The 13,069-nt window shown below is 40.6% G+C and overlaps 1 protein-coding gene across 1 annotated transcript in view; it reads right to left on the reverse strand.

Annotated features, from left to right (window-relative positions):
• Positions 1-13,069, reverse strand: part of LOC122791736 (trans-1,2-dihydrobenzene-1,2-diol dehydrogenase-like) — a 279,610-nt gene that overhangs the window by 211,095 nt on the left and 55,446 nt on the right. The window contains exon 3 of the mRNA XM_044059644.1: positions 3,214-3,377. Coding sequence (XP_043915579.1) covers positions 3,214-3,377 — 164 coding nt within the window. The remainder of the gene's footprint in view (positions 1-3,213; positions 3,378-13,069) is intronic.

A 13,069-nucleotide genomic window follows, 5' to 3' on the forward strand; every position in this document is an offset into this window, starting at 1 on the left:
ATGAGCAATGCCCACAGCAGAATTACCCACCTGCAGCTGTGGCAAATTGCTAGCCTGCTGTGGTGGCAAAGACAGTTTCCTTACCTTTTTCTTTTTGTGGTTGGAAGGAGGACAGACCATGGGATCGGTTAGACTATTCCATGGTCAAGCCAAAACGGTGCTTCTTTCCTGGGAAAGACAAGCACCAAAAGTCAGTAAAAACTGAAAGTCTGTAAAAGTCACTTTTTTCACACAAAAACATAGTAAAAAGCACTTTTATTTCTGCCTCAAAAAGTAAAATAAATACAATTTCTTTAGAGAAAAAAATTACTTTGAACAACTTTTAAACTGAAACAAAAAAGCGCATTCCCATTTAAAAGTACAGTATAGTCTCACGACAGTCTGTTAAAACAGAAACTCTTAGCTTTAAATTTTCCTAAACAGGAAAGTATACCAAAAAACAAATACATTTAAAAAACTGAAAGTTTTTTCCACTGACAAAAACTTACCTGCCCAGCAAAGGAACAGCACAAGCAGACTGTCAATCCTCAAAAGCTTGCAGAGGAGGGGCAGGAAACCTCCGAAGTGCTTGGCACCCAAACCTCCATCAGCTCAGCTTGAGCTACATGGAGGATTGGGTGTTTGGAAGGTGCCCTAAAGCTGTGGAAGCTGGCTGGCTAGTATATCCTAATCAGGATATAACACATATAGGTATGGCTACTGTAGCAGTGATCTATAAGATTAACATCTATATCTTCCAGTGAAAACTCAAACCGACACTGGGTGAACATGCAAACTGAACAGAGAAAGCACACCGACCGAGAACAAGAGCTCTAAGTAACAGAAGGCAGTAAACCAACCATGACCTTCTACTAACAAATCTACAGAGTTAAAGAAAACAATTTTATTTCTCAAAAGACTTTTATGTATTAGATTAAACCCTGAGGGGAAAATGAAACGAAACCTAATACAGGTAAAAAACAGCGACATGGCTTTTATCTAAAGAAAGTGGCTAATGCAGCGGCAGTGTAACCACTACATAAATATATTCTTAAGATGCCAGTAACACAAATGCACAGAAAAGTATTACTCCCCTAATACGCCGTAACACAGAATTCTGAAGATCTGTTCTTACAAAGTAGATAAATCTACACAAATTCTCAACAATATCAAGTTCTTTCATTTTATTTATTTATTTTTTTATTAAAAATAGCTTTGGCTTTTTTTTCTGTAATTTTTTCTCATTCTGCAGCAGGCATGGTGCTTTTCTATGTTCACAAAACTTTTAACATGTAGGTGTATACAGCGCAGTCATGACAGACTGTTCCTGTTTTCTTTTGTGCTTCAGTGTTTTGAGTGATTTAAGAATTGCATTTAATTCCCTGATATGAAAGTAATTGTGACTACATACCCCATTACATATTAAGCATGTAAAAGACCTCATCCTTGTAGGTATTTTTCAACCATGATCCAGAACAAACAGGTCAGGACAATCACTTCACAGTGAAGGGTCATTCAGCATGTCTTTGAGCAGAGGGGTAGCTAAGATAGGACAGGAGGGGCAACTCCAGTACTGCATTTGCTGAAGTGCTTCAGTGCTCAGTGCATGGTCTAGTGCAGTACGGCATTCAAAAATGAATTCCGGTAATGCATGTCCAGTCATCGTTGAAGCTTCAATGTTGTACCTGTTGTGTGTTGCTGAAGCAAGTGGTTTGCTAAGGAAGAGAAAGGACCCCCTTTTTGTTTAGTCCTCAAGAAGGAGAAGACCTTTTTTTTCTCTTCAACTTATGGGGGGATGTCAAACCAGGAAACAGTTATGGGCACTAGATGGACAAGTACAGTTGTCTTTGAGGGATGAAGAACTCAAAGGGCCAGCAGGAAACTAATACAAAAAGGGATAGCATGCAAATTCCACACAATGACCAGGAATCAGGCTCGAACCACACACCACAAAGATGAAAAGCAGCACACTGTTGTAGCCCTGTTTAAAGGCACAAAGTACGAACGGCTATGCGGAGGTGTCCGATTCATTATTATGATACAAGCATATTACAAAAGGACAAAACTGTTCCTTCTGTAGGGGAATAAAACAACAAATTTAAAATGCAAGACATTTAAAACCCAAGGAGGAACTGCCATGAAAGCATTCTGCCATTCTGAGATGACCATGGCCTGGTCTGCAAACATCCTTTTCTCCCAGTCATTTCACAGTGCTTTACTCAACTACACGATCTGTAAATATGGAGTGGAGCTACTGAAAATTACTTGGCATTCCATACATCATATACCATGTAAGCAAGTGCTAAAAAATGTAACTAGAAATGATACAATTGTTTAATCTGACATTACTAGCAAAAGCAGATTCACATAACCCACATTTCTAATTGCTACGTACAACTCTTCTATAGAAACTGAAAGACAGCCTACGGGCAATATACTCTTCATAATGTTGCACCAATGTCTGTTTAAAATAACAGACTACTGACAAGGGGCTCATTTTAAAGTCTGTTTAAAATAACAGACTACTGACAAGGGGCTCATTTTAAATACACTGGTTAGTTTCTGCAGTGCTCAATACACATCGTCATACACACAAAGTGATATGAAATATGTACCTCCTGACTGCCTGTGGGAGTCATAATAGACAGCCGAATGGGGTCAGAAGACATTTAATGGATGATGAGCACTCTCTAATAATCCACAGTTTTTACATATTGTGATTATTCATTATGGTGGCAAGACAGAAGACAACAGTGTACTAAGCTGCAGAACAAAGATGCCGTCTAACGATACATGATATCTCTCATATCTTCAGCAGCACACAGTTATTTAAACACATCAAAAGATCCAAGATCCCCCCAGATGGGAACAATAAGCAACTACGAAGCACCCAACTAAACACAAAAATAAAACTGTATATGAAAAATGAGACTAAAGCAAGATACAGGAAGAAAATGATGCCGTTTATTTTTGGGCGAAGCAAATGTTGGGAAACAATTTTATGTTTGAAAACAACTTTATGTTTAAATTATAGTCACCGTATACTTAAATATACCACATTTCAACAACTTAAAAATATTACGCATATGGCTAACAGCTTACACAATAGAGGGGTATCTTCCTTTTGCCCTAAACCAGTCTGTAAGGTAGCTCCAGTAGTAAGGGACAGCACTGTGGAATCTTGGTTTAAATTCTAACAACTAAATTAATACCGCTCATTTGTACAGCACCTACCTCCATCAGAAATACATCATTCTCTCTGGAAGCAGAAATCAGTTCCTTCACTTCCTTCACATTCATGGCAAGAGGCTTCTCACACAGGACGTTTTTACCAGCTCTCAAAAACAGCAGCCCGAATTCATGATGCTTTGCAGTAACAATTCCTATGTACACAACATCTGTAAAGAAAAATATTCACAATTCGTATACTTTCACTGACTCAGTTATTTCATGTGGTCACACAATAAAGCTATGCCCCCAAATGTGTAAACAATACTAACTTAAGAGCTGTAGTAAGGGCATGGCTGGAACTTTGTTATAAACTTACACAGGGCAGAAGGTAATTGTTTATAAAACAAAAGATCTCAGAAACTTCACTGGAACACCATTTAGTTGACTAAAAAAAATGGTTAAGCACTTTCTTCCTTTTTCCAGTGACGTTTTGGAGGTCTTTTGTTTTATTTATTTACTTATTTATTTTGCCTCCAGCATGTTATTTGGGTTTCTGGTAATTATTTACACTAACACTGTCTGTACCCTTATAGAAACAGTTCTTAATTTTTTTCATCTTTAATGGAAAACACTAGCACAGATGAAGGAAGTGGCTGTAAGTGTCACTGTGGCACCAGCTTTTGCCAGCCTGGTCATAGGGTGGCGAAAATATAAAATACTACTGTTTACTTATTATACACAGTTTGCTGATAATTTAATTTTTTATATGGAACAGCTTCAGGAAGATTTTAATTGGCAACCCTCCTGAAATGCATGTGCTCTGCTTTCAGATATATACAGTCACAAGTGGAGTCCCACAGGGTTTGGTGCTGGGCCCTCTCCTGTTTGGTATCTACTTCTCTGAAGTCCAGGCCAACAAGAATGGACTCTGGCTGACAAAGTTCACAGGCGATTGCAAGTTGGGAGCCATAATTATCTCCCCAAGTGATGTTGACATCCTACAGAAAGGCCTCAGTGAGACCAATGACTGGTGTAAGAACCATGGCCTTAAGCTCAATGCCAAAAAATGTGTCGTCATCCCCTTTGGGAAAAACCCAATTCCCATGAATTACCACATCGATGGTAGTCCACTGAACACAAAAGGCGTCATAAGTGATCTGGGAACACAGGTTGACAGCAACCTCTCTTTTGACCACCACATTGCCACTGTGGCCAGAAAGTCCTTCTATGTGGCACATCTCATTACTAAGGGTTTTGCCTCCAGGAAGAAAGAGGTCATTGTCTCCCTCTACTCTTCCCTCATTAAGCCAATCGAACACAATGCCCCATTTGGCATGTACCTCACTAGACACCTACAACAAGTGGAGAGGCCACAAAAGCACCTCACAAAGAGGATCATAGGCCTTAAACACTTGTCCTATATGGACAGACTCAAAAAACTCCCAACTATTCTGTTTCATACAGCCTACTTAGAGGCGATCTCTGCTTGACTTACAAAGTCATGTCTGACCCAGCACTGTTAGAAATGCTACAGCTAAAGAAATCCCAATCCCTCTGCACTACCTGCTCCAGAGACCTCAACCTCATTACCACAATCAACAGAACAAGCTGGAGGGACAGGTTCATAACCAAGAGACTGCCCATGCTATGGAATAGACTTCCCATACATATCAAGCGGAGCTCCTCACTGGCCCTCTTCAAGAGAAATCTTGATGAGTGGATGGGAAATAGAAAATTCAACCTGGGGATCACTCCAGTGGCTCTACTCGACAGAGGCACTGGGAACTTAAACCACTCTACAATAACACCAACATCTCTCAAAACAAATTTAGTGTTCTTAAATTTGTTTTCACAGTGGTCATTAATCTTGGTTCTACACCATTATGGACAAATATATGAATATATTCCTTACAATCGAGCTGTTCAAATACAGGACCGGTGCTGCAGAAACTGTTACAAACAAATGCTCCTGGAGGAAAGACATAACTGCTACAGCTAGAAAACAGGCCTGAAATATGTAACCATGTGGAAGAAAAACTAAATACAAAAAAAATATATATACATTTCAGACTTTTTCCAAAAGTGTGTGCATGTATATATAAAACATTTTCAAAGGCTAAAACAATTACAAATTGTACAATTTAAACCATAATGTCTGTAAGCAATACAAAAAAGACCACCAGATACAAAGATGAACAATGTCAGGGAGAAGTAAAGAAAGGCATGATGGCAGACTACCACACAGCAATAATCCCACATTCAAACTTCAGTATGAAAAAGACAAGCATATAGGGGAGGGGGAAAAGCTTTAATAACTTTCCTAATAGGATAACTTTATACACCACAAGTAAAAGATAATTCTATTGCAATTACATACATAGGTTCATACTAGGCTATCTGCCCTAGGGCATTTATAAGCCTAGCCAGAATGTGCTTGGCTTTCACCACCCATTTTAAATTTATTTTGCTATGCCCTTTTTCGAGGTTAGTATACTGTGCCTCTGTCTAACAGTGACACAGAAGTGATACCCGGGGTAAACCTACGATCTCCCATCCACTCATCAAGATTCCTCTTGAAAAGAGTCAATGAGGGACTCTGCCTAACCTGGACTGGGATTTTATTCCAGAGTGAAGGGAGCCTCTGGGTTATGAATCTGTCCCTCCAGCATGTCCTATTTATTTCAGTGTTGAGGTTCAGGTCTCTCGAGCGCGTAGCTCGATGGGATTTGGATTTTCTGAGGTGCAGCATGTCCATTAATTCCGGGTTGGACATGGCTTTATACGTCAGGCACAGATCGCCTCTGAACAGGCGGTATGTCACTGAGTAGAGCTGGAGTTTCTTTAACCGGGCAGCATATGGCATCTGTTTGAGCCCTTTGATCCTCTTGGTGAGGTACTTTTGGGGTCTTTCCAGTTGCTGCAGGTGTCTGGTAAGGTACATCCCAAAAGGGGCATTGTACTCAATTATGGGCCTGATGAGGGATGAGTAAAGAGGCACGATGACCTCCCTGATCTAGATGTGAATCCCTTCATGATTAGGTGGGCTATATAAAATGTTTTTCTAACCACTTTGGCCATGTGGTTGTCAAATGAGAGATTGCTATCAACTTGGGTCCCCAGGTCCCTAATTACTTCTTCTGTACTTAATGGATTACCACCTATGTGGTAATTTGTGGCACTTTGTTTTTGCCAAAGGGGTGACTATACACTTTTGGCATTTAGCTTGAGGCCATGGCTCTGGCACCAGTTGTCTGTTTCTATGAGGCCCTTTTGGAGGATGCTTGTGTCGGCTGGAGAGTCGATTATGGCGCCCAGTTTGCAGTCATCTGCGAACTTGGTCAGCCACAGTCCTTCCATGTTGGCCTGTACCTCCGAGAAATATATACCGAACAAGAGAGGTCCCAGGACTGAGCCTTGTGGGACACCACTTGTAACTGGTTTGGAGTCTGACATGGCTCCAGCAATTCTAACCATGTGGGTTCTGTCCTTGAGCCAGTTTGCAATCCATCTAGTGACATAGGGGTTTATATTTAAGCTGGTGAGCTTATCTATAATGCCCGAGTGGGGTATTGTATCGAAGGCTTTTGTGAGGTCCAGGTAGGCTGTGTGGACCACCTTCCCCTCGGCAATGGCCTTGGTGACTGTTTCAAAGAAATCAACCAGGTTTAAGAGGCAGGATCTGCCCTTAACAAAGCCAAACTGGGTAGGAACCAGTGTCTATAGGTCCCCAATATCTTTATTTATGAGGTCCATGATGATCCTTTCCATAGCTTTGCAGACCAAGCTAGTCAGGCTTATGGGGCGATAGTTTCCAGGATCCGTTGAGGCACCACCTTTATGGAGAGGGACCACTGTTGCTGTACGCCACTCTTTGGGCACATATCCTGTAGTAAGGCTGAGATTGAACAGTAGTTTTATGTTTGGGTTTAGCTCTTCTTGGAGTTCATGTAGGACGCAGCCCGGGACACCGTCTGGTCCCATTGATGCTGTGTTTTTTGCTTTGGAGAGGGCGGCTCTTACCTGAGCATCTGAGATGTCAGGGGGGCAGCACTCTGCTGAGATAGATATTTGCCCTTTTGGTGGGGGGGGGTTTGCGCTGAACCTGTCAGCTAGGATGTTGGCAATGTCTGTGGGTTCAGTGTATTTTTTGTCATTTTGGACTAATTCTGAGCATATCTGGGAATTACCACCCAGGTTCCTAACATAACTAAAGAAAGCCTTGTGATTATCCTTAGTGTCCTGTGCAATTTTTCTCTCGAAGCTGGCCTTAGACAATTTTATGAGTGCCCGTAGTTTTTTGCTAATACTGATCAGTGATGCCTTCCCTTTTTGGGATTTTGCTCTATCATTTAGTAGCTTCCTCCTTCTATTGTATAGTTTGTTTATGGCTGGGATCCACCAGACAGGACGCCTGCCTTTGGAGGATTGTGTATTGGTTTTATTTGGGATCGTATGATCCATGCATTCCTGAAGGTGTTCATAGAATGCGTTTATAAAGGATTCTGTGGTCTGGGCTGTATTTTCCACAGGCCCGGGGGCTTTGAAGGATTCCACCTCGGTTTTGAGGAGTGTGAAATTTGCTTTAGAGAAGTTTTTCACTGTGGTTTTCTGGGCAGGGGGTGGGGTCGGGATGTGAATATCCAGTGAGATTAGTTTATGGTCTGATCTTACCAGTGAGGGATACACTTCTGGTCTGGAGCATAGAGTCCCCATGTTGGTGATGATCAGGTCCAGTATGTTTTCCCCTCTTGTGGGAGTGGTAACAAGTTGTTCCATAGCATTTGAGTTTATAAATTCTAAATTCTAGGAACCTTTGGGCTGGGGTGTTGGAGCTAGAGTAATGCTCCCAGTCTATGTTTGGGTAGTTGAAGTCGCCCAATATAATGGTGTTTGGAGAGACCTTCATATTCTCTAGTGTTCTCAGAAAGGCCGAGTGGGGTTCCTGGGTTTGGGAGGGTGGTCTGTAGCAGGCTATAAACTGGAAGGCAGATTTACCCACTGTTAGTTGCACATGGATAGTCTCTGATGCTTCGTGCTTTGCCACCAACCTGGAGGTGTGGGTATCTTTGATGAATATCGATACTCCCCCTCCTTTTTTACAGAAAGCAGATTCCGAGTAGATCAGTTTTAAAAATCAGTCACATCTATATAGAGCTGCATATCCATGTCAGAGCACAATAGGGGTAGTAGTTGTAGTGCATGTACAGACTATAAACAGGGGTAGTAGAAAGAGGTTCTTAGGTAACAGACTGCGTACAGAGTAGGTAAGGACAAAACAGTCTAGGGCTAGTGAAGTTAAAGTGCATTTGGGAAAGAGACAGGAGAGAACGTAGAGTGCGGAAGGATTAGGGAAGAACAGACAGCAGGATAATACAGCTGAACAGCAGGAAACATTAGGAGTAGAATAAAGTAGGTCAGAAGCATTGAGAGTAAGTAAGAGCAGAGCTAGGGAAAGTAGAAACAGAACAGAGGAAGGCCTTCCATCTTACCTCCTTCACATTTCACAATTAACAACTTTTACTTAAGACACTATTCCGTTTAGGACAATATTTTTGTAAATTACTTTTTTTTTATGGCTTTTCACCCTGAAAAAAAAGAGAATGACAAATGCTGCCGTAAATTGGTTATTTTTCCTAGTTGCTAAACTCATGTCATAAATTACATTCCTGTTATGCTACAGCCCATCAAGTAAAGCAACTGACAGCTTTTCTAAAAAGTTTGTAATTAAAAATTAACTTGGCAGCTTTGGGTGAAACGGAAAGCATGCCTCCCACACTTTCCTCTACCCCCTTTTACTTAATGTAACATCCTCCAAAGTTAAACAACCTCACAGGAATTAGTAATTTTTAATGGAACGGTCCACTGATTGATCAAGGCTCTATGACCATTTAAATCCCCCCGCCCCCAACATTTCCCACTCTGATCTCTCTTTTAACAGTTCCTAATTCCTTTTCTATAATATGCTAGTGAATTACATTCTGTCCAACACGTTAATTTCCAATTTAACATCCGTTTTATCCCTCAATACACTGATTTCTAACACTCTCTTGATTTTAACTTCCTTCACTGATGTCTAGTCTTTAATTATTGCTGTATGCATTGATGCTTAGACAATACCTGGATGATAATCAGGTGACCTTGCGTATTTTATTTATTATTTATTTTATATTTGTTGACAGAGTTTATCCAACTGAGCTAAGTATCCCTTTTTCAGCAGAGGCCCAGAGAGAAAAGCTCCACATGTTCTACAGATGATCATTTACAAAAATAAGTAAACAATCAATAACTGGTTTACAAAAGATATTCAATGCAACATATACATGAAAAACAAGGATTTACTACAGTAAAGTAATCATTATGTCTGTCGGATTTAGAATCCTACATCATTCAGAAGGACTAACAATAGTTTTGTCACCAAACGTAAAATCTTACATTATGCAGATAAGAATGTATGTAATGTGCTTAGGATAGAGAAGTTAATGTGAGACAAGGTCTAGAAAGTTATATAAGTTGGGAGCAGACAGAGGTGTGCAGTTAGGGTTGATAAGCTGTTTAAGGGGGGTGGGTACAGAGGCAGATCCATTGGCTTAACAGGTATTCTTTAGTGGCTAGCTTGAATTGACTAAGTTGCTTGAGTGACCTGATCTCTAGTGGGAGTTTGTTCCAGACCTTGGAAGGATTATAGCTATAGAAAATACATCCTTTCCTAGTTTTAGTTTTGTGGATTTGTAGCAGATCTAGGTTAGAGCTCCGGAGGGATTGAGCAGGTGAATAGTGGGAGATGACAGATGATAGGGTAGGACAGTAAGAAGGCTAATAAATGATAGAGTGGATGATCTGGAGTTGAGGGAGAAGAAGCTGGTGAGGTAGTTCTAGCCAGTTAAGGTGCTTTGAATGAGATACAGTGATGTGACTTGTAAGTTTGATGGGCTGCAAATTTGGCTATCTTGTTATAGGTAGATTCAAATTTGGCAAGGAGTGTGGAGTTGAGGCAAGTAAAAATTTTGAGAGCCATATAATAGACTGGGTAGGAGGTAGGCACAACCTAGAGAGTTACTTCAGCTTCGCTGGTGAGAAGCTTTTTAACATGGTAGTAGAGGAGCCCTAGTTACTGATGAGTTTTCTTGATACAGTTGTTAATGTGTAGATCGAATTTAAGTTGGTTGTCAATGATGACACAAAGGAGTTTAGTGCTAGTTTCCACCTTGATGTGCGAGTTATTGAGGACTGTGAAAGTGAATTTAATATGGTTACAGTTTTTAGGAAGAAAAAGCAGTAGCTTAGTTTTTTTTTTGGGGCGGGGGGTTAAGGATAAGCTGGTTATCAGAGAGCCAGTTTTCTACCGAGTTAAAGGAAGTCTGTGTTGTAGTGATGAGTTCAGAGGGAGAGTCAGCAATAGTGATAACAGCAGAGTCATCAGCGTATTGGACCAGTGATGACTGAGGACAGGAAGAATAAAGATTAGTGAAGATGTTGAAAAGTAGTGGACCAAGGATGGAACCCGGAGGGACAACCATTTTAACTGGAAGAGGAGGGAAGTGTGCAGATTGCCACTTCACTGCTTGAAATCTGTCAGTGAGGTAGCTGGAAAACTATGCAACAGTAGCAGGAGAGAAGTTAAGGTTAGTTAGTTAGTTTGTGGAGAGGGTGAGAGATGGTGTTGAAAGCTTTAGAGAGATCTAAGAATAGGCAAAAGACAATCTCTGGCAAGGGCTATAGTATTAACGAATGATAGTAGGGCAGTAGTACCAGTATGCTTTGGTGTAAAGCCATGTTGAGTAGGTGTAAGCAGAATTTCAGAGAGTAGGTAGTGCATAACTTGTTTATGTATGCATTTTTCTAGAACTTGAGAGAGAGGAGAGAGGATGGCAATTGGTCTAAAATTGGTGATGTCTGAGGAGTTACCTTCTTTACATATTGGCAGAGTGAAGAACTGTTTCCACATGGAAGGGACTTTGGACTCTGAAATGCAGGGATTGATTAAGACAGATACAGGAGAGCAAGGGAGTCAGCAGCTAAATGAAGGAAAAGGGAAGGAATGTTGTTGGTAGAAGTTGAGCAAGGTTTGTGTTTAGAGAGTAGGGATTTGATGTAGCTAGTGGGTACAGGTATGATGGAAAAATAATTTAATGAGAGTATAGTAGGATTTGTGAGAGTGTTTGAAATATTATTACAGGTAGGTTGGCACTGGGGTTAAATAATTTGGATACAAAGTCAATGAAATATGTGTTGAAGGTGGAGGCAATACCTTTGGGAGTCTTATCAGGACAAGGATTGAGAGAGCAGGGACCACCAGGATGTAATATGTGGTTTAATGAGTTCCAAAATTTTGGGAGGTTAGATTTCAAGGCTGAGGGTGCATTAGAGTAGAAGTCTTTTATCTTTATTAAATACACATTTTGGTCTGATTTCTAAGTTCTTTGTATTTTAGCAAGTCTGCGGGGAGCTTTGTTTTGGTCCATGTTTTCCATGCTCGGTCTCTTTTTTTCATTAGGATTTGAGTGGAATTTTATAGCCATAGAGTTATATTAATTTAATACGAATTGTGCGAAGTGGAGCAAGTGAGTCAATAATACCGAGAAAAGTGGAGTTGAAAGACAGGACAGCATCGTCAAAGGGGAGTTGGGTAAGGAAATTCCAGTTAACTTTAGAGAGAAGAGATTTAAAGGGGTCAGGGTGGAAGTTAGTAAGCTTGCGGCATGTGATAAATCTATGCTGTTTAGTAAAGTGAGGGATATAACCAAGTACTATTACGGGGGAGTGATCACTTAGTGTGTTGGAAAGGGTTTCAGGATTGTGATATTTAGAGGGATGAGAAACTAGAATCCAGTCGATAAGGATGCTGTGGGTATGAGAGTTGTTGGTATGGGTGGCATCAGTGATAAGTTGAGTAAAGGCGTACAACTTGATGTGTAAGGAAGAATTTGGGGTACAGAGAGTTAACCAATTAATATTGGCATCACCAAGAATGACGGTTTCATTAGGAATATGTTGCGAGAAGTATGAGAGTATGTTTTCCAGCAGGGGTAAGTTATTCCTCGGGAGAATGTAGATCGCTATTGTGACAGTGAGTATTAAGTACAAGGTTGGCTGTCAGTATTTCAGCAGGGGATAGTTTTATTAGGAGTTGTCAGAGTAAAGTGGCTAGAGTAAACAATGGCAACTCCACCACCCTTTTTCTTTTGGCGGTTAAGGCACAGTGTACTATAGCCAGGAGAGAGAAAGTCTTTGTCATGGTGTTGGGGTTTTAGCCAAATTTCTGTTAGGGTGATGACATCAGGGGTGTGGCTTGAGATTCAAGCATGAAGTACACTAACCTTGTTTAATATACTTCTATTGTTTATGGAGAAAAAGGAGATTGATTTGTTGGGGGGCCAGAGGTGTATAGGTTAGTGGGACTATAGTTCTAGGTGGAGTTGTGTTGAGTAGGGGCCTGAACTCCTGAACTAGGATGAATATCTCCTGCAAGCAGAAGAACATTAGGGTAGTAGTGGCAGTTATATTTGTGTAAGTTAAAGATAAAATACTTTGTTTTATTTTTAGGGAATGTGGTGTAGGTGGGGGGAATTTTGATTTTAGGAAGAAGAATTTCAGTAGAAAAGATAGAAGTGAAAATACCAAATGAATGATAAGGAGATGAGGTATCCCTAGTATGAGGTACTGTAGGAACTTTGTGAGTAGGAGATAAATGGATATTAAGTGAGGTGAGAGTGTGAAGGAGTAATGGAGGTAGTACATGAAAAATAGTACAGACAGACATGATTGGTAAGAGTATTGAATGCTAGAGTACTGAAATTGGTGCTTGGGGACTTAGTAGGTTTATTCTGCAGGTAGGTATGTGAGAGTGTGTTGCTTAAGTGATGTTCGAGTAGGGGGGTAGGAGTAATGTGGGCAGTGGAAGGAGAAGTAATAGTTTGCA

This window comes from Protopterus annectens, chromosome 17.part0 (assembly GCF_019279795.1).
Source record: "Protopterus annectens isolate FY-2018-M chromosome 17.part0, PAN1.0, whole genome shotgun sequence".
Lineage (NCBI taxonomy): Eukaryota > Metazoa > Chordata > Ceratodontiformes > Protopteridae > Protopterus > Protopterus annectens.